This window comes from Rhagoletis pomonella, unplaced genomic scaffold (genome assembly GCF_013731165.1).
Source record: "Rhagoletis pomonella isolate Grant_MI unplaced genomic scaffold, Rhpom_1.0 Rhpom_scaffold_00007, whole genome shotgun sequence".
Classification (NCBI taxonomy): Eukaryota; Metazoa; Arthropoda; class Insecta; order Diptera; family Tephritidae; genus Rhagoletis; species Rhagoletis pomonella.
Genome location: NW_023458561.1, coordinates 32,632,778 through 32,654,730, shown reverse-complemented (window position 1 = coordinate 32,654,730; position 21,953 = coordinate 32,632,778). Strand labels below are relative to the sequence as shown.

The following is a 21,953-nucleotide window of genomic DNA, read 5'->3' as shown; positions in this document are numbered from 1 at the left end:
CTAGTCACCAGTTAAAGTGGGTTGCAACAGCCAAAAATTCTTCAAATATATTCTATTACATTTTATATCTACTAGTATAGAATATATATATATTTCAGTAAATTGGTCTACAATTTGTATATGTACATATGTATGTGAAACACAATGTCCATATTAAGGCAGGTAACACGGCGTATGAGCAACATCCATTTTGTGCGCTGGAACACTAAATAAATAAATAGTAACTAAATATGTAAATGAAATTCCAATCAGAGTAATCCATTCCAAATAGATTGAAAATTATCTTTTATTTGTATATCGACAAGCTTATTTTACGAATCTATGCTAATTTGCATACGAATTACAAACCCATTCCGTACTTAAAGCTTACTATAGCGCTAATTGCTATCGAAAATGCGTACATTGTATATATATATATGTAAATACATATAAAATTTATTAGGCTTTGCTACACTTATTGGCTAATTAAAATACTGCAAACATGAATGGGAATTTAATTATTTTTTACCGCCACTACAGCAAATGCGGTCAAAATGTAGTAATTGCGGTGTAATCTGGAGTTTCTATTATTTAATTTGTTTTTAAGTGCATACTACTTTAATCTTTTTTTTATTATATATGTTTCGTTGTCGTGTTTTATTTAAATAATTTCTCCACTCTCATGAATATATGTATATGCGTATATTTGTGCACATGTACATATGTATGTTTGTATGCATGCATATGACAAACACTTTCATGCCAAAGATATTTGAATAAATTTATGTGCGCGGTAAAATGTTGCAATTAAAGAGAAATTTTTATTAAATAGTATAAATGAATACTTACATAAATATTTTATAAATGAATATTTTTAAATTATAAGTAGATGCATACTAATACAAATTAATTGAAGAAATTACATATACATATTTTGCTGAATTAATAAATACATAAATATGAGAACATTTGCAGGAAAAGCACACATTTTTATCGTTTTTATATCTATGTACATATACATACCTACATATTCAGGAGTCACAGAAGTATAGCTAAACAAGTACGAATGCATAAACACATTCTTCTTCTCCTTATTTGGCGCTGAAACCGCCTAAGCGGTTTTGGCCGAGTTCAGCAAAGCACGCCAGTCGTTTCTCTTCTGTGCCAACTGACACCAATCGGAAACGCCAAGTGAAGCCAAGTCCTTCTCCACCTGATCTTTCCATCGCAGTGGGGCCTCCCTCTTCCTCTGCTACCACCAGCGGGTTCCGAGTTGAATACTTTCAGAGCTGGAACGTCGGTCTCCATTCGAACGACATAGCCAAGCCAGCAGAGTCGCTGTATTTTAATTCGCTTCACTATGTCCATGTCGTCGTAAAGCTCATACATACAGCTCATTATTCCATCGTCTGCGGTTCATGTTTCTGCGCCATATACGGGCATGGTGAGTGACTTATAGAGAGCGGTTTTCGTACGTCGAGAGAGGACTTTACTCCTGAATTGCCTACTCAGTCCAAAGTAGCGCTTGTTGGCAAGAGTTATTCTGCGTTGGATTTCCATGCTGACATTATTATCGGTGTTAATGCTGGTTCCCAAGTAATCGAAACTCTCTACTTTCTCGAAATTGAAACCGTCAACAGTGACGTGGGTGCCAAGGCGCGAATGTGCTGACTGTTTGTTTGATGACAGGAAATACTTCGTCTTGTCCTCGTTTACCACCAGACCCATTCACTTTGTTTCCTTAACCAACTTGGAAGAGGCAGAACAGACTTCGCGGTTTTTATTCCCGTTACCTTTCACGCGCTCTTTTTAGCACAACGGATCAATTCAGCGCCGTGAAATGTAGGTACTTCATAGCATCGAAATGGCAGTGCGTGGTATATACACTGGCCACCTTGGTAGGGCCGAAACCCACCTAAAGTCTCTGCCGTTCTCTTGGCGGTTGGGAGTAAATTGGCAAATTCAACGGAAACGATGCATACGGAAATGGTTGAAACGGAAATTATTGCATCTTATTTGATGGCAATTGTATTAATTTAACAAAAACCGGCCAATAAGCGGTTTATTAATATTTAGTGCAGGCTTTGAACTAAAAATGTTACTTCTTCATCCTTTCTGTTGATTATCTAACTTTACTATCCTTGCCTCGTGATCAGCTGGCCGTAAGTGCTTAATGTTAGTTAATCCTTCATTTATTTACACCTTTATCCGTCTTGTCCAAAGGCGGGATTTCGAATTCCATAATATAAAAAAAAAAATTCCATAAAAGCAAACGTTGGTATTCCCTGCATAGCTCAGTGCAGCGCATTCTTAATTTAACGAGTCGCGGTAAAAAAGAATTAAATTTACAACGAAAAAATAAATGTTGCTGTTGCTAATTTGCCGCAACGTTTAGCTTGAAGGTTTAAAGTCATAACGAGAGCATATCAACTTCAATGTAACACCAACTGCAACAAGAACAAGAAACAATGGATATGACAAATTCAACAAGCATGAAAACTCAACGCATGTAATAAAGACAAGAATGACATGAATGTGCTGCGAGCATATCCTACCTCAACGTAGCCGGCTGGCTAAAGGTCTATCCGCACACATCAGTCACGTCACAGTTTCGTCACGGTACCGAAGTTCGGAGTCCGAACCGTCACCGTCACCGTTCCGTCTCAGTCAAAATAGCACTGGTATTCATACATATCCGTCACTAATTTTTGGCTGCATTCAGTCATTTTTGCTAGTAAGTGGGTCCTGTTTAGTGTACCTTGACAGTTCGTTATTTGTTATTCATTATACAAAAATTTCCACACACTGATATATTTTATAAGAATGAATGTTTTTCATGAAAAATATTTTTCGGTAATTTTTAATAAAAGTTCATTCTTAATATATTAAATTATCAAACTTTGTACAGATTTCACAAAAAATTCTCACATTGGAAAAACTTTTCATCAAAATTTCAAATTTTTAATCAGAGTTTTTGACAATCTTTTTTACTGCCTCTCTTTCGCAAATTTTTCTATATAAAAAAACCTTGTGCATGTGGTATAAAATTGAATACGCTATAAAACTGCGTACCAAGAACTGTTTTAAAAAGTCTGATTGAAGTTTCGATGAAAAGTTTTTAAAGTTTATAGTTTAAGAAGAAGAATATTTATCATTAAAAGTACTGTGAATATTGGAAAATAAATTAGTGAGTGAAATTTGTTGACGCTGACGGTAGTGTCGGAAAAGTAAATCAAAATTAACAAGTTCATTCTATAAAACAAGTATATACTTAAGTCATAATTTCAAACTTTGTGTAAAAATTATAAAAACTTTATCTAAACCGCAAGCTTTTTAATTAGAATTTATAGGAAAAAACTTTTAGTTTGCTGTTTTATAGACCACTAGCTTACACCCGCGGGTTTCACCCCGCGCTTTTATACAAATATGAAAAATAATTTAATGATGTTAATTTTTATTTCTGTGCCCATTTCGTTATAGCTCGTTATTTTTTAAGCGAGTTAAGGTATTTAGGCCATTTGAAACTATGAAATTATGAAATCTCGTCTGCGCGCTAGGCATACGAAAGATATCAATCCCTCTAAGTTTACCTTAAAATGGTTCCAGGTATACGACGCGTAAACATGTAACCTTCTTGGAGGTGCCACGGCGGGTTCTAATATTTCCAACTCAAATTCAGTAACCTGGCCTTGATAAAATACCACTTCTCATTACTGTAGCAAATGCCTCAAGAGAGCTTTAGATTATAAGGCCGAACCCGGCTCTCCCTTTTCCATTAAAAAAAATTTTTGCTATCACTACGGCACTTATAAAATAAATCTCCATAACAATACTTCCAAAGATTTCCTATCCTTCCAGAGATATGTATTAAGAAATTTTTAGTATGTATGGGAGGCGACATGCCTCCTTTTTTAATAACTCACATTTTTTCCATGAGCAATTGAAACATTTTGTATACACAACTCCATACCAAGTTCCAGTATTCTTCCAAAAAAACTTTTAGGGATATTTGGCAAGAAAAAGTCAATTTGCACAGAAAGTGCCACGCCCCTTTTTCTTATGACCCTAATCTTCTTTCATGAATTTAGAATTGATTTTACATACCCCAGTACCAAGTCCAGTACTCTACCATGAACATCTCTAGAGATATGCAGTATAAAAGTAAATTTGTACGGGAGGTACCATGCCCCTTTTCGAATAACGCAAATTTTTCTCCATGAGTATGGAATTAATTTTGTATACACATCTCGGTGCCAAATTCCCGTCCTCTGCAATAAACACCTCCAGAGATATGCAGCATAGAAAAATCAATTTGCATGGGAGTTGTTACATCACCTTTTCCAATAACTCTCATATGTATTTCCATACCAACCTTGAGTACTTTACCCCAAACATTTGAAGGGATATGCAATATGAAACTTTCAGTCAATATTGGAGGTGCTACGCCTCTTTTCCAAAAACGTCCATTTTTCTCCGTGAATATGAACATGATTTCACACAGTGTTGGAAAACTGTTAATCTGATTAACGATTAAAATGTTAATCGCGTTTGACGATTAAAATTAATTAGTCGTTATCAACTGTACGATTAATGATAACATTTTTTGAATCGTTAATCGCTGGCTACGATTACGTTTAATTAATTTAAAACATTAATCGTTAATCCAATTAAAAATAAAATCTGATTAATTTGTCTAGTTTGTCCGAGTTTGAAACCAAACACCAGTTATAGTAATTATTTTGTGTTTTACGCTTATAAAAAGCACATAATATAAAAAAATTATAATTATTGTTATTAGTAATACATAAACTTTTAGAAACCTAGTTTGTAAAACGTTTGTTGGTATATATCTTAATGAAAATGCACACGAAATTGCTTAGATGGTTGAGGAAACCCGACTTAGCCATACCGGATTAACTTGCCAGCATAACTTAATTAATCACCAAACCTACTTGATCAAATTAAGAGTTAATGATTAAAAATTAATTCTTAAATCGCGGTCACGATTAACTGTTTAGTCAGATTAAAATTAATCATGATTAACTGTAATCAGATTGAATTTAATCGAATTAACTAACTGATTAAAACATCAATCGATTAATGCCATCATTGATTTCACATAGATATCACTATACCAAGTTTCAGTTCTCTCCCACAAATACTTCCAGAGATATGTATGTAATATGAAAATTCCAATTTGTATGGGAGGGGCCTTGAGTTATCGGACTTACTTTCAGTCTAGGACCATCCTTCCGAAATCCGTAATAAGTGTACTAAATTTCGTTCTGATCGGAAAACCGGTTAAGGAAGTAGCCTGTTTTTCAATCCAGGTCATAAACCATCTTTGAGCAAAATTTCATTTTCAAACAGGTGGTAATTCTTAAAAAAGTAGCCTAATTTCCAGTCTAGGTCATAGGCTATCGGTGTGCAAACTTTCATGCAAATAAGTTCAGTCATTTACGCGTATTAATTTAATTAAAACTTTTTTAACAGGTGGAAACTCTTCCAAAAAATTTGCCTATTTTCCACTGTAGGTCATAAGCTATCTGCTTGCAAAATTTCATGCAAATCCGTTCAGACTTTTCCGCGTATTAATCTAATTAAACTTTTTTAGCAGGTGGGAACTCTTAAAAAAAGTAGCCTATTTTTCAACCTAGCTCATAAGCTATCTGTGTGAAAACTTCCATGCAAATCAGTTCACTCATTTCCGCGTATTAATTAAATTAAACATTTATAACAGGTGGCAACTCTTAAAAAAAGTAGCCTACTTTCTAACCTAGGTCATAATCTATCTGTGTGCAAAATCTCATGCAAATCCGTTTAGTCGTTTCCGCGTATTAATTTAATTAAACTTTTTAACAGGTGGCAACTCTTCCAAAAAATTAGCCTATTTTCTACTGTAGGTCATAAGCTATCTGTGTGGAAATTTTCATGCAAATCCGTTTAGTCGTTTCCGCGTATTAATATAATTAAACTTTTTTAACAGGTGGCAACTATTCCAAAAAATTAGCCTATTTTCTACAGTAGGTTATAAGCTATCCGCTTGCAAAATTTCATGCAAATCCATTCAGTCGTTTCCGCGTATTAATTTAATGAAACTTTTTTAACAGGTGGCAACTCTTAAAAGAATATCCTATTAACCAATCTGGCCCATAAGCTATCTGCGTACAAAATTTAATGCAAATCCGTTCAGTCGTTTCCGCGTGATGATTTCCCAAACATCCAAACATACAAACTTTCACATTTATAATATTTATTTATTAGATTACCGCGTGGTCCAGTGTGAATTGTGCCATTTAGTTCACAGGTAGCGATATATTTTTTGATTGATGCTCCTCGGAAGTGACGGAACTGTGGCGTGCCGTGACTGCTGTGTGCGGATAGACCTTAAAATAGCTAGAGACTATGAAGGAAAAACATACGCACACACATGTCTATATATGTATATATAAATATGTACATGTGTGAGTACATTAGGGTCATCAAAAAGAAGTAAAGTCCGAATTTAAATGCTCTCGCCCCTAGGAATGTTCCATACATAAAAAAATACCCCTGTTTTTTTTCTTATTTTGAAATCAAAAAATATTTAAAACACGCTCAAAGTGCCAAAGTTTTATATAGATTTTATAGAGGAAAAACTGTTTTTCATAAAAATGGTATAGAATTCTTGAAAATCAACATTTGTTTGATGGGAAAACTCTCTTTCTTTTCAGGAGACTTTCAATGAAAATACTCAATTGTTTTTTCCCCAAAAGCCCCTAAAAATGTAATTGGGGACCTATAAAAAATCGTTAGTATTTAAAACTGCTAAAATAAACATTTGGGTATTATTATCGGAAGTCTCCTGAAGCGAAGCATAGTTTTCCGATCGAAAAATATAGATTTTCAAGAATTTTATAACATTTCATGAAGAACTTCGGACTTTACTTTTTTCACATGCATTTTTGCACCAGCCTAGTGTACATTGTCTACCTCATATATGTATGTATAAAAACTGCTGACATACACCTGAAGAAAATTTAATTAATCGTGACAAGGCGAAATGTTTTTTAAGCCTTTATTGCTTTATTGTCATCGAAACACCTAGAGCCACTACATACGTCTGTCCAGAGCGATAGCACCCTTGCGTTATTTTATGACGATTGTGTGTGTTTTTTAATATTTATGCTATTGTGGCGCTACGGTTTGCGTGTTGTGCTGCCTCTTAAAGTTTTTTACATCTGTCTGTATACATACTTATTTATCCACCTGTTACTGGTTGTACTTGCCCCTTTGTGTGTTTGACGTCTGCGCACATCATAGCTTCAGTGGAACAATGCTTATCATCTGCAGCATCACTCAACCTTTGTAACCTTGTCGTTGCTCTTCGGTTTACAATACAAGAAAAAAACACATAGAAAAAAAAAATTTTTTTTGAAGGATGTGTGTGGAGTTTTTGTCTGGCTTATTTAATGCTAACTCAAGCAATTCGTAGTGGAATATAAAATAAGTTTATTTAAAATTTAGAAACTCATTGGTCGCCTATATAGTTTAACGAAATCAGAAAAAGTATACAGATTGGAATAAATTTATAGCTTGTGGTTGATAAAGTTAAATAACTTTTCCTAATGATATCTACGTTTTTCTTTTAATTTTTAATATTTTTTTTTACAAAAAAGTTAAAACAAAAATTCGCACGAAAGTCTATAACCAATGATGTGCCGAGTCGATACTTTTAGGTATGGTTCGATACTTGGTACCGATTTAAAATGGATCCAATACTTTCGATACTCGAAATCGAATTTTTTATGCTTCTAATAATAACGCACTTATACCAAAATTATGGAAAAAAAGACAAATCAGGCGAGTCTGGCCTATCAAAAGCCGAGTGTAAGGGCTAATAGAGCTTTTGATGCTGATTCAAATTAAAAAAATTCCGTCGCCACATTGCAGAGAAAGATTTTTTTTAAGATGAATCGGACGATGTTTTTTTTTCTTGAATTTTAGTTCTACGAAGGTTGAAACTTATAAAATGGTATTTTACTGATGCGATAAGGTGAATAAGGCGATGAGAGAGTATTGTTTACGACAGCAATATTTGCGATATGTGGTTTCAACATTGTTCAGTAAAAATTGTTAAAATTTTGGGAAAGCATCGTCTTATCTACACATATAATAAAATTGTAACAGGTCGATGTCTGTACATTACAGATATTCAAGAAAATTTAGTATGGGGGGGGTCTTTATTAGAGCAATAGAAGCCAAGTCAACTATTTTAAGAATTTTTGTCTGTCTGTCTGGCTGTATGTTTCTACGCGCATCACTCGAAAAATAATGCATGAAATTGATTACAGTTTTCACCGATATATTGCTAGAGGTCTAACTTAAAAAAAAGAGAAAAAAAAACATGAGAGAGTTGCCACCTGTTTGAAAATTGCAGTTTAAGTAAATTGTTAAGATAAAATAAATACAGCAATATGGGTATCAAACTGAAGAGGTTTAGGAAAGTGTACTGCCGAAAATATTTGTTAGAAGGGTTGCCACCTGTTGGAAAAGTCGTATTTAATTAAATTGATAAAATAAATGAAATATTACATTACAAGTATTAAACAACACAAAATTACTTTTAAGGCGCAGTGAAGCACGCCGGGTACTTGCTAGTTCTCACTAATTGTGCAGCATATTCGTAGTCGAAATGAAGTTGGTGCAGCTTTTTTGACAGGTTAAAAATTATGTATGTCTAAAATCTGCAACTAATTTTAGTGTTGATATTTTTTTGACATGGATACGCCGCATTGTTATTTAGGCGATATCATACATATGTATATCAAATAGCAACAAATTTTTTTCTTAACGTGAATTGTATATTATGGCGGAGGTTTTATGTGTGTATAGAATTGGTATTGGGTTCCGAAAAGGAAGTATTGTGTACCGTATTGTATTGTTCTGAAGTATTGGATACCGAGTATTGGGTACCGATAACTCAGCACATCACTATCGACAACACTGAAGGTTAATGCGTAGATGTACCTCGACTCATTGAAAATATTAAGTATTTTATTCAAGTTTTCTTCCATAATAGTACAAAAATTTTAAATGTTAATTTAAGGTGGAAGCCTTTCCTGAAGCTATTAAATATTGGGAACGTGCTTACGATGGTAAAACTCTCGACCCAGGCGACAAATACCGAATCGAAACTTATTCAGATGGGTAAGTAAGCTAAGGCTAACGCATACAAATATACACAAATACAAATACAATATACAGAAACCCTGCAAACCATTTTTTTCAGAGTATTCTGCATTGTAAAGAAATTTTAAAGAATTCGTTAAGATTTAATTTGATTTTTTGCCGAATTTTCTAAAATGAAATAAATTACGCACACTTCCATTCTTTTACGAAATTTCGGAAGAAAATCTGTGAAGCAACGAAAATAATGCTGCTATGTGAAGAATATCTTTCAGAATTTTTCCAGAATTTTCTTTATTTTTCGTACAGAAATTTCTTTACGAGTTCGTGTCAACCACTTCATATAATTTTCTTTGAAAATTCGGAAAAAAAATCGTTACAGAAATGAGATACTCCTAACGATTTCCTTAAGATTTCGGGAACTTAGGTTTGCAGGGAATATTCAATAAGAAATTAAATTATCAATTCCAAAATGTCTCCTTAATTTCAGCTACAAGACTACTATGCGTATGACAATAACGGATTTGCGAAAAGACGATTTCGGTTACTACTATTGTGTGGCGCGTAATGAAATGAATGCCACAATGGTTAACTTTGAAGTAGCGCGTAAGTTTGTTAGCAAAAGCAATTTACATTTTTTTTGAAATTAAGATTTTTTGTTTCATTCAATTTTCAGCGCAAGATCCGAACAGCGAAATACCATATGTTGGAAAGGAAATTAAATTCTACGGACAGCGGCCGCCGGAAAGTGAATGTCCAGTTTGTGACCAATGTCCCGACCCAAGGTGAGTGTATTCGCAAAGCGGTAATAAATGAAAAAATGCGCAAAGGAAAGAAAAATACATAAATTTGGCGAAATGGCAGAAAACGGGGAATTGCGTTGATAACTATAGTAGCAGACTCCGTATGCCGAATATTACATACTTATAAACATACATATGTATGTATGTATGTGGAAATACCTGGTAGGAACTTAAGGGCAGTGCCTCAAATAAATAAATAAATTTTCCGCTGTCGATTTATACTTAAATAAAATTAATTGTTCATTTTCGTGTATATTAGAACATTTTTTAGGATTTTCCAATATTTTCTGAGATTTCCGGATACTTATTTCAATTTTTTTTTTTAGAATTTGTGGTATATTTTCGGTTTCTGACAAGATTTTTTAGGTAGTACTCGGGGTTTTAGAGATTTTGTAAAGACCTTTTCCGGAATATTCGTGGCCTATTCTGCTTTATTTAAAACTTTCGGAATTTTATGAGAATTTTTAGGTACAAACGGTATATGAAAATCGTATGTATGTATACTTTTTATAAATGCCTAAAGAGATATGGAGAAACAATTTTATTTAGGGCTAACTATAATATGAATAAGCAAGCGTATGCAAACGTGCGAATACACATAAATCCTATTCTGAAACTATAATGTGCTTAACATAAAGTTTCGTCAAGTTTCGCCAAACGTCATTTGCTTAAGGAAAGAGCGATACTGATCGCACCTTCCGTACGGAATAAGCTGTTTGTCCTCGTACGTATGTATGTATGTACATATGTAACACATGCAGTGTTGCCGCATTGGCATTTTTTTTTACCGAAATTGTTAATTATTTTCTTTATTTATCATATTTGGTAATTTGGTAACTTATTTTTCACCGTAATCCGATTGATAAAAATATACAGATAAGTCCATTCTCGAACGCACGTTCTTTCCCCAGAGTTACTTCCATCAACCTCAGGACAATCTGTGAACCACTCTAGCTAATATAGAGATCAATCGGAGGCAATGCCAGATGACATTTAAGGCTTCATGACATTCATTTAAGGTTGTGCATGACATGATCGACCCAGTATCACTAAACCAGCGAACCATATGCAAATAAGTCAACGAATTACCTCCTTATACATTCATACATAACATATGACCTGCAATGGGATTCCAAAATCGCCACACTAAATTTCTATCGCTAAAAATCTCTAAATGAATAAAGCTTGCGCCTTAAAATAATCGACGCCTCCAGGGAAGCATAACAAGTACATAAACTTATGACTTTATATCGAACCCATCCGGCTTTCGTGTTGCATATTTTTAGGCTCATATGTTACTCATTCACGGATTTTTTGTGATAGAGATTAAGTGCAGCGATTTCTAAAATTCCACTGTAGCACCTTGACCCCGCTTCTTAAATATATGTTCCTTGCAAGAATACAGAGCACAATTCGCCTCTTTAGCTCGGCGCTCTGTTTTCATTTTCCAGTTTAGTTTTGGTGTTAAACGACTTACAAATACTTAACACGGGATATGAGTTAAAAAGTAATCACATTTAAGTAACGCAGATTGAAACTAGAAACATGTAACCTTTTAGTAAATAAAAGTAGTAGTTCGATTTCGGTGGATTTAACTAAACCTAAATATTTCCAAGTTCCAAGAACACGTCAGTACACCATCTTGCGGGGTCGCCAGCTTTAATGCTTGGTGAGCTCACTTAGCGTTTAGAAGCCTTGTGCGAAGCACAATTGAGATCGGCTTTACCACCACGTCCTCGATCACTAGTTTGCTGTGTGACTGCTCTATAGCCAATGGAGGTTCCAACGTATTTGGTTTTTTTTTTTTTGTTCCAGCTACGATTCTACCTTTGTACAATCTGGTGAAGTGCAGATTCTATAGAGCGCTGCTTTAGGTAAGCATTCTGTTGAGTAGAAATTTTTTTCTAGCCTTTTGAAAGTCTTGAGCACAAGAGACGAGAGACTGATTGGCCAAAAGCCCTTAGGCAGCGTTCTCTTTTGCCTAGCTTGAGAATGAATACTACTTCAAAAGTTTGAAAAGTAAACGGAACATTGTTGACATTTGACATTGCTTTGAAATAAAAATACCACACTTTTGGCAGAAAGATCCCTTCTGGCGCTAATTTTAAACAAATATTTTGGGATTTCAATATACCAAGTGCAACAGGGCAGGTTCGTGAATTTAACTCGCGCTGAGCTTATCCCTTGTGAGAGGTTGATTCCATTTTCTCGTTTTCGAATTTTCTTATACTTCTGCTTCCATCATAAATTATTTTCGTTTTTCCATAAAAGCGTACATTTTAGTACATGTACATATGTATCTTGATTGGCCAACGCGTTAGGGTTGAGGATAGCGGAAGTATATGTAGTTAGTAGCCATACCGATTTTTAATTAAGACTTCATATTTACTGCTGCCCAATTTCTTCTTAAGGTCTAATAATTATTTTTTTTTTCAATTGCTGATCAATTTTTTTTTACTTTCTCCTAAGTATGTACATAAAAATATATCGCACATATATATGCAATAATAAGTATGTTCATGGCCACTTTAGGCTTACCACAAAATACTATCGAAAGAAAACAAAAAAAAAGAGACACGAATTCACAACTTTAATCCGACTTGTTTTACTAAGTTTTGTACCCGGCCGGTCTATTAAGTAGTGTTGCAATCACAACTGTTCCTGATATTATTTTTGTTCGTGGGTTGGGCGTCAACTTTACGATGGCGTGGTCGAGCGAATGGATAACTTAAATTAATTTTCACTCTTCTGTTTATAAACTTTCATTTTGTTTTGCCGCCGTCTATGGTAACTTATACAGATATGCAGGATAAGCTAACTACAACTGTCAGAGCTTATACACATGGCCGTCCATGTATTTATATAAACTTACGTAGAATTACACATACATATTTATATAAAACCTCAGCCTATTTAGCCACAAATAAAGTTTTTAATCAGTTTCATTATTGCAACGACTCATTTTTCATTGCTGTATTACATTTCTCAAAGCTACTTACTTGCAAACGCTACGCTCCGCTTTTTAATTCAAGGCTGCGCTTGCACAAATCTTTCACATTAATCCGTTTTATGGATACCTTTTGTTTTTCGTAGTTGTTGACTTTTACGTATTATCTGCCCTTTGTCTTTGTGTAAAGAAAACTGGTTTCACCGCCAGCTGCAACGCGGCTGATTAACACCTGTCCGTACTTTTTGATTAAGACTGGTTTTTAAATATTTATTTCAGTTACATATTTTTGTATTTCGAAGAATTAAATGCAATGAGTATTTTATTTGTTTCAGCCTGTACCAGTGCAAGGACTCCATCAATTCGAATTTCGAAATTCTGCCAACTGGAAATTATAGTTATCCTGGCTTGCCGAAGCGACAAAAGAGTGAGTAAAAATATTTGTTTAGTATATTTAAAAATTTTAATTTATTACTCGTACAAATACTTACTATAGGTAGGATATTTGTTGTTGTGCTTGAAATAATCCTACTACTTAGTTATTTAATATATTTAGTTATTTAATATATTTTAGTTATTTAATATATTTAATGTTACTTCCTCACGCTAAAGCCTATGAAGGGATTTGGATAAAATGTGGCACACAAATAGCCTGGATTAGGTTAGATTGTTGTTGTTATAATAGCATACAAATTCCCCAAGGGGTTACGGTAAATGATGGTTTAGTGACAGTCCTTGGCCAGATATCAATCTGGGTCGTTTCGATTACGTAAATCCGACTGTCGTGAGAATCTTAGGTTGGGTTGCAGTGGCTGCCGCACAACACAACACACCTACCACAAGGATCTCGTTCACCCTTCTGGTAAATTTTATAAGCTCCGTTTTGCTTGTTCTTAATACGGATTGTGGCAAATGAAAGCTAACAAAATCATTATCTGGCAGGTTCTGCAAATAACTTCCGAGTGAATTTGAGACCAGTTCGCTTTGAATTCAAATTGGAAGGGGTTGAAATTCACTCGGAAGTGAATTGCAGAACCTGCCCGTATAAATCATTTTTCAATAGGCCTGATCTTTCTGAGATTTCTCATTAATCATTTCAGATTATTTTGTAATTTTGAGTCAAAACTTTTGATGAAAAAATTAAAAAAAAAAAAATCCAACTTTAACAGGGAAATAATAAAAAGTAACTGTATCTGTGTAAATGTTTTCATTTGTTTTAAAGCCTGGTCTCTAACAATCTCTTACAAAAAAATCAAACTACTAACGAAGAAAATCGATGGATAAATAAAAAAGGAATGACTGCTGAAAAATGAGCAGAAAAGAGTGTACATGGCGTATGCGTAATATTATTTCCTGTAAATTTTTCATAAAAAATTCTTTATTTCACAACTGAAAAAAGAAGTGGATATACATTTGTCTGTCCTGATGGTCAATTAATTATGAACAAGCAAGAACAAGGTGTGTACTCTAATTTGTCGCCTAGTGTACCACTTATAAATATGTATATAGTTTATGACCCCAGAAATATTGTCGGAATTAAAAAAGGCAATAAATTAATTTTTCATCCACTATTAATAGCAATTATTTTTTTTAATTAAAAATTCTATATTTTTTACACTCAAATAACAAGAAATAAATATTGATTGTCCGACACATTTTCTCCTGTATGTTTTTAGGCTGGCTGCTATATGCGGTAGGTAAACCAGTGTTCCATAAGTCGGTAAATGATATTTACGGTAGTTGGCTGAGAGATCCAGCTGCTTCTTCGGACATTGATCATGAAAAAACCTATGTGACGGAAGAGAGTGATACGCACAATTTGTACGAGTATCCAACGAAAATGAAATATCGCATGAATTTCTCACCGCGTCGCAAATACAATATTCCGGAAGGGTTTCAGGTGAATTTTCTCTTACATACTTATTTACTATGTGTAGTAACGTTTTATATTAAAAACTGGGCATACATTTTGGGTTATTTAAAATAAATCTTACTTAAAAAAAAACACAAAGCGGCACACAACAAAGGCATACGCATAAATGAAGCCGTGACCCGTAAATGTATTAACTGCACCACCAAGACTGTATCCTCGGCTTTTGAATAAAAAAAAAAACGTACAAGCGGATTAGATTACGAAAGTACGAAAATTCTAAAAAAATCAATGGCAATTTTTAACCACTTGAAACTTACACATTGTTAGACTAAAATTGAATGGACTATAAAACTGCGTACCCAAAAAAGTTCTAGCACTTCGTAGGAAAAAGTTTAAAATTTTGGTGAAAAATTGTTGCATTTTTTGTAGTCGTTTACAAAGTTTAAAACTTGGGTTTATATGGGTTTTCTAAGGGAATGAATTGTATTTCAATTGAAGATTCTTAAAAATTAATAATTAATTGTACGTGGAAAATAATATCACTTTGAAATGGCGGTGCTATAGATATGGCCGATACTGTATATAGAAGTCTCTTCTTTGCATTGATTATAAAAAATTCCTCTACATTTTCAGGGAAATGCACATGTCGTCTATAATGGATCATTTTACTATAATCAATACAATAGCGATTTGGTCGTAAAATTGGATTTGGCAACAATGAAGAAAATATGTAAGTACATTATTTGCATATATTAAGAGATGTACATACATATGCGTTTCTGTTTGAAACTCACAACTGGGCTATCACATAAAAAGGTCGCTGAAATTTTATGCGTTGATGCCACTTTGTCCGAGAGCTTACACGAGTACCTTTAAATAATTTTTAAATACACATTTCGACAAATTTTGCCTTTTTTTCAACCACCTGAGTAAAACACATCGTTTCTTGTACTGAATCTAAATCTGGCCGCAGAATTGCTCTAGCACGTCAGGATTTTGAAATATCCTTACCTCAAAATGGTAAAAACACGGATTTTGCCGATATTTGATTTATTATTATTTTGTTTGGAAATTTTGTTGAACTGTGTTATTGTCTTCAATTAAAGTTGCTTTACATTTTAAAATTGGGAAAATAATGCGTTGTTTGCATTTGATGAATAATTTTTACTACATTCTGTTAATGCGGCATCGGACATGCATACAAATGCACATGTGTATGTTTGTTTATGCATTCATACAGACATAGAAATGTATCAGCTGCTAAATACTGTTAACTATTTTTCCATGTTATCATTGCAGCTACCCCATTGCCGTATGCTGGTACCGCTGTTGGCAATCGATTATACTCTACCGACCACAATTACATGGACTTAAATGTGGATGAGGTTGGTCTGTGGGTGATCTACAGTACTTATGACTCCAACAATACACTGGTTGCCAAGGTGAGTGCAGACATTTAGTGAAAAGGTGTATATACAGTGACTCAAACAAATGACCACGTGTTGATTTTCTTCAAATATTCGTAATGTTTTTCGAGCTAAAGTTTTTTTTTTTTGTTATTTTTATATAAAAATATCGTCTACGCTTTAACCAAATCCGTGTAAATTACAGTTTCAAACTTTATACAAAATTTAGGAAAATTAAAAAAATTTACATCAAAATTTCAACTTATTCTGAATTTTTAGAAAATTTTTGGGTATGCAGTTTTATAGCCCATACAATTATAGTTTAATTAAGTGCAAGTTTCAAATGGCTAAAAAATCGCGTTGATTTTTGAGAATTTTTTTTTTGGTGTCCTCTAAAATATGTGTATGTAAATATTTCTTTCAAATTTTCGGTTATTTGAAAAGTTGCACAATTTGTCTGTTTATAATTTAGAAAAGGACACTTTATTAGTCAGGAATTTACTGCAAGCTGGGTTAGTTCCAATTCTTACTTTCAAAATTTTGCATCAACTTCTATGGCACTCTTGTTCTTGGCATACTTAGTCAAAATAGCTGCATATATGGAATTATACAAACACAGAGAAACTTGTTTTTTTTTGTTTGTTTGCAAGCTGGAGCGGGTTGTAAGAAAAGTGGCTGTCAGATTTGACGTAGTGTGGTGGTCATCACCAGAGGATGCTTCTAAAATTTGACGAATGCTTTTGTCCGCTTTGTGTTAGTTTGGTTTTTTTTCTTTTAGAATTCAAAGAACAACATTTTTTCTTACGTGAAGCAGCTTGCCATTACATCCATACAAAGCTAAAAATTTCATGCCAAAGGGGATTTATTTCAGCCTATATAAATGTTGTTCTTTCATTAAAACTAAACCGTTCGTATATATGTATGTACTTCAGTAGTCATTCTATATCTTCTTGTGTTTGCGATTCTATATGAATGTATACTTTTGTACGCAAGAATTATAAGCATATACTTGTATGCAAATTAGGGTGTATCACTCGCCTTACAAAAAACTCAGTACTGTTTTCCATCGAAATTATAAATTATGCTATGTTTTGAGAATTTCGCCAAAAAGATTTCGGAAAAATATTAGCATTTACTAGAGCTAGACTGATTTTAAAATATCTTTAAATTAGTAATAAAAAATATTTTTTCCAAAAAAAAAAACATAAAGAAAATGTAAAAAAAAATTTTACGGGAACGGAACAAAACAAAATAATAAGATTTTTGGAAGTACATATTTTCTAATCGTTCCAGCTCACGTAAATCTTAATATTTTCCCAAAATTTTATTTGTTTAACTATAATTCGGGTGGAGAAACAGAATTTTTTTGTGGGGTACCCTAATGTATATACATAAATACTTGCATCTGTTGCTTATGACGGACCATTATTTCATTGCGCTACCTTTACACGAGCAGCCATTTTCCTTAATGCTTAATGTGTTATCTTCGCTTAGCTTCTAGTTTTTCTCTCTGTTTCATCATATTAACTATTTGCGGCAAAAGAAAATAAGCAATGAATAAATGTGTGGATAAAGTAAATTGGCTTCTCACGTCAGCACCAATATATTTGTGTGCCGCAGAGGAAGAGTGCAGAATGCAGTGCACCGCAGCACTTAGCGCTACAAAGAATCCAGAAGGAAGTGAAATGTGCACTCAATAGTCCCGCGAATTTCAAAACGATAATCTTTACTCCAATTTTCTATGCTGTCGTGGAAAACCTAAACGAATGTGGCAGATTTTCCGAGAACTAAATAAAGTTGAGCTAAGTGCTCATACAGGAGAAGGGATAAAAGAGTTAGAAAAAAAATAAAGTTTTTCCTAAAATATCTACAAGAGTGTTTTAATATACCAACTATTTATTTTCATCTAATATATAAGTATGTGTGCTTAGGTACGTGTAGCTCGATGTATTAGTGCAGACTGCTATCAAAGTTTAAGATATACACATGTCTGTGGCTCGGACTAAAATCTAAATTACATTCACAACCCTCGCCTATTAAATAAGCACCAAGATTTACGGAAATGCAGTTGGAATGTCCGTAGACTAGCCAAAGAATGGGTTTTTATCCAATTTTGGTATGCTTGCGTCCTATAAAAAGCTGACTCCACCGCAATCCCGAAAATACATTGTAGTTTTGTTGGAAGTTTGTAACAAGCAGCTTTTGTCGAAGGTGTCAAGAGCCGGCCCATAAATTTTCCCGTGGGATTTCTGGTTGGGCGCAGGCTGCGAAAGCTAGTCTCAAAGCTGAGCGCCAGTTCCTTCTGAAGAAAGCGATTCTATGAGCATCAAGAGAAGGCATATCAGCGCTGCTACTGCAAAGTTAGTCGATAGTATCGATAGTTTTTGACTATCGAAAAAATCGATGGATTTGTAAGCACTATCGATAGTTTCCATTCATACATACATTATTCAGTAACATACATATTTCGGAGCGCAGATGCTGCTTGAAGCCAAAAATAGTTGATCAACTTTTGTTCCTTAACAAAAATATGGACATATTTTAGCAATCCGGATCTTATTTTCAATAAAAGTTGTTGTGTTTAATTTTAGGACTTTATCTAAACTATCGATACGATTATCGATAGTGTGGACATTTCTATTTTTTTTTCGTAGTCGTGGCCAACAATACTTTTCCGGATCTACTGGGAAAGAAGGCATATTTTTTAGCCCAAAAGTCTGAAAATATAGCGTTCATGACGACACCTTTGGGTAGTATGTAAAAACAGACACCAGTTTCGAAATATCGGCCAAACCACTTCGTCCTCCAGTGATCAAAGAACCAAGAAGAAGTTATACTTTTGACGTCCGCTCCATACGAAGAGGTTAGATCGACTTAGATCATTGCCTTGTGGCAACTAACGTCCGCATGCGCCTCTGTGTCGTGAAGACATAAGTCTAAAAATTTGCAATCGCAATGGACGGGCTGAACATATAGCCACCTTGCTTAAACCAGCAACTCTCTATTACCCGGACATACATACATACATATGTAAATGAGCAGTTGGATATCCTATCGGACATAAATGAGCGTTGGAAAAGTACGCCTTTTTTCAGCCAATCGTGACGCGGCCCACAACTGAGAAATAACGGGAATAGAGGAAGGTGGAAAAACGTCCTTTAAGGAAGAAGAAAGGCGTGAGTTGAAAAAGCGTTTGATAAGCTGGCAGGCAGAAATGCAGGTCCGAAAGCTATACCAGAAAATAAAGCAACAATCAAACGGTTTCCTCCAACTACGAAGATGGGAAGCTGACAGGTTTGGTGAAGAGGAACCCAAAAAATATATATGTATGTATGTAATGATGATAATTCCTCGAATTTCACGGAATACCGGCTGAGATGTACAATTTCAATGGCGAAAAGCTGGTAGGGTACATGTACCAGTTGTTAGTCAGAATTTGGTCTGATGAATAGATGCCATAAGACTGGTATATCAGCGGCTTAAGCCATACCTTAATTTAGAATCCTGCCAAAACTAATGCGGAGAAGAACGGATAGTTAAACTTTAAGTTCTGAACAAATTGGGAAGTATCTTTCTGAAAACTTCGAGGTCAAACAAGGGATTGGAAGCGGCAGCTCTTTGTCGTTCGACTATTTAAACTCTAGTATTTATCGACGAAGAAATATGTCGCTGCTTAGTGGAAATCCCTAATGATGTTTTCTTTTCTACCGAAAAATGTTGCCCTCTCATTGATATTGAATAAAAACAAAAAGATTTTCGGACTTTTGAGTGAACTATTCTACGTAAGATCTATGGCCTCGCTCTCATCAGCGACGAATACCCTACGCATGTTTGCTGACGCCCTGTTGGAAAGATCCTTCGACTGGGCATTAATGAGTGGAAAACGAAAGCGGCCATTCCTCGAGCAGAAGGACCTGTCTGCACCTGGAATGAATAACCGGTGCCACTTTGTAAATGAGATAAACAATTGGGAAAAAGAAGAATTGTATTCATATTCTTATTCGCGTCTATATTTGTATTCGTATCTGCCCCATTTTTATGAAAAGTCACTTCTAGATGAAGGACCTCAGGAAAACTCAAAAAATGCATAATTTCCAAAACGATAGAAGAACTACTTGTTTCATTCTACTCGGCGAAAGAAGCCACAAAATATTCGAAAAGTCTGAGGGAATACGAATACCTTCATAAGCGTCTGATTATACGAAATTGTATCGAGTTTTTTTTTTTTTTTGCTTTGAACACGGAGAAGTGTTGTTTTCAAAGTTTTTTCTTCTGTTGTAAAATTTAAAATATTGGCCTTAGCAGCTTTTCACTCTAAGCTAGCGACATGCATAACTCTTTTATACCGTGAAAATTAAATTAACTCCACTTTTTGATATTTTTTTTTTTTTCAGCTCGACGCGGATACACTGAAGATGCAGTACAATTTCAATATCTCCTTGGACCATCGCAAATTTGGGGAAATGTTCATTGTATGCGGCCATTTGTATGCGATCGACTCATGTACGGAGACAAATTCGCATATACGTTATGTTATCGATTTGTATAATGGAAAATTGCTAAATGTCGACCTGCCATTCTCGAATCCGTTCCGCAAGACAACTACTGTGGGATATAATCCGCTTACCGTGGTATGTATACAAATTCATTTTTGTTCTACATACAAAATAAAAACATCCACGAAAATGTCAAAATTAAAAAAAAAAAATAGGGGATGCTACCAGGGTTTGATTTTGACCAGCTTTAACTCAGAAAGTTTATGAATTTATACGAATAAGTTTCAAATATATGTTATTTTTATCAGATTTCAAGTCGAAATTTTGTGGACTTTTTTAACCTTTTTTTAATTTATGTAAATTTTTTCAAAACTACTTTTTTAATAGTGTATTCTGCACTTAAAACGATATAAACTTTATTTTCAAACCTTGTGCAATATTTAAAAAAAATTCAACAAACTTTTGTAAAACTTCAAGTTTTTTATCAGAATAATAAAAAAAGTTAAGAATGGAGTTTTAAAGCTTGAGGGTTGGTGTTCTCACCCTCATCAGTTTTTAATTTTGTTATGTACCTCCTTTATATACAATGTGCGTGTCCAATTAAATATATAAAAAAATACATACAGTGGTCAACAAATTATAGCCGAAACAAATTTTGCAAAGTTTTAACGTATTACTTTTGTTGTGATTTAATTTTGGTTATTTTTGTTTATAAAAATGTAGTTAATTCTTTAACAAAACCCGTGTAAATCCAAGTTTCCCACTTTGTGCAATATTAAAAAAATTCAACATGTTTCGTACAAATTTCGAGCTTTTTTAAAAATTCTAAAAAAAATAACCATTTTAGCCATTTGAAACTTGTACTTTATTCTACTAGAATTCATTGCTTATTCAAAATCTAATTAAAATACTCGAAATTCGTTCGAAAATTTGTTGATTATTATTTTCTAATTGCATAAATGTTTAATGCACAGGTTTTTACTTTTTTCATGTTTGTTTGAAATATTTTATTTTTCATCAAACTATATTGAAATAAAAGTGAAAATAAAAAAATATTTTGTTAGAACCGCCCCGAAAAAAAGCCTGGCCACGGCCCTCTCACTAGCTCACTAGAACAAAATATATGTATATTAATTTTTATTATGGCACTATTTGTACTAAATTCACAATTTTAAATCCGTTTTTCTCGAGTTTTGGGTTTTTTGAGTTATTACAGTATTGAAGTAAAGGAGCGCTATATTCATTTATATGACATTCATATTAGACATACATAGAAGATAA

At 33.9% G+C, this 21,953-nt stretch overlaps 1 protein-coding gene across 1 annotated transcript in view; it reads left to right on the top strand.

Moving 5' to 3' along the window:
• Positions 1 to 20,807, top strand: part of LOC118742641 — a gene marked incomplete at its 3' end in the record, with an annotated part of 67,704 nt that extends 46,897 nt beyond the window's left edge. The window contains 8 exon segments of the mRNA XM_036474858.1: positions 9,068 to 9,168; positions 9,638 to 9,753; positions 9,824 to 9,932; positions 13,233 to 13,324; positions 14,574 to 14,797; positions 15,404 to 15,500; positions 16,070 to 16,212; positions 20,571 to 20,807. Of these exon segments, the coding sequence (XP_036330751.1) occupies positions 9,068 to 9,168; positions 9,638 to 9,753; positions 9,824 to 9,932; positions 13,233 to 13,324; positions 14,574 to 14,797; positions 15,404 to 15,500; positions 16,070 to 16,212; positions 20,571 to 20,807 (1,119 nt within the window).
• Positions 20,808 to 21,953: the final 1,146 nt, after the last annotated feature.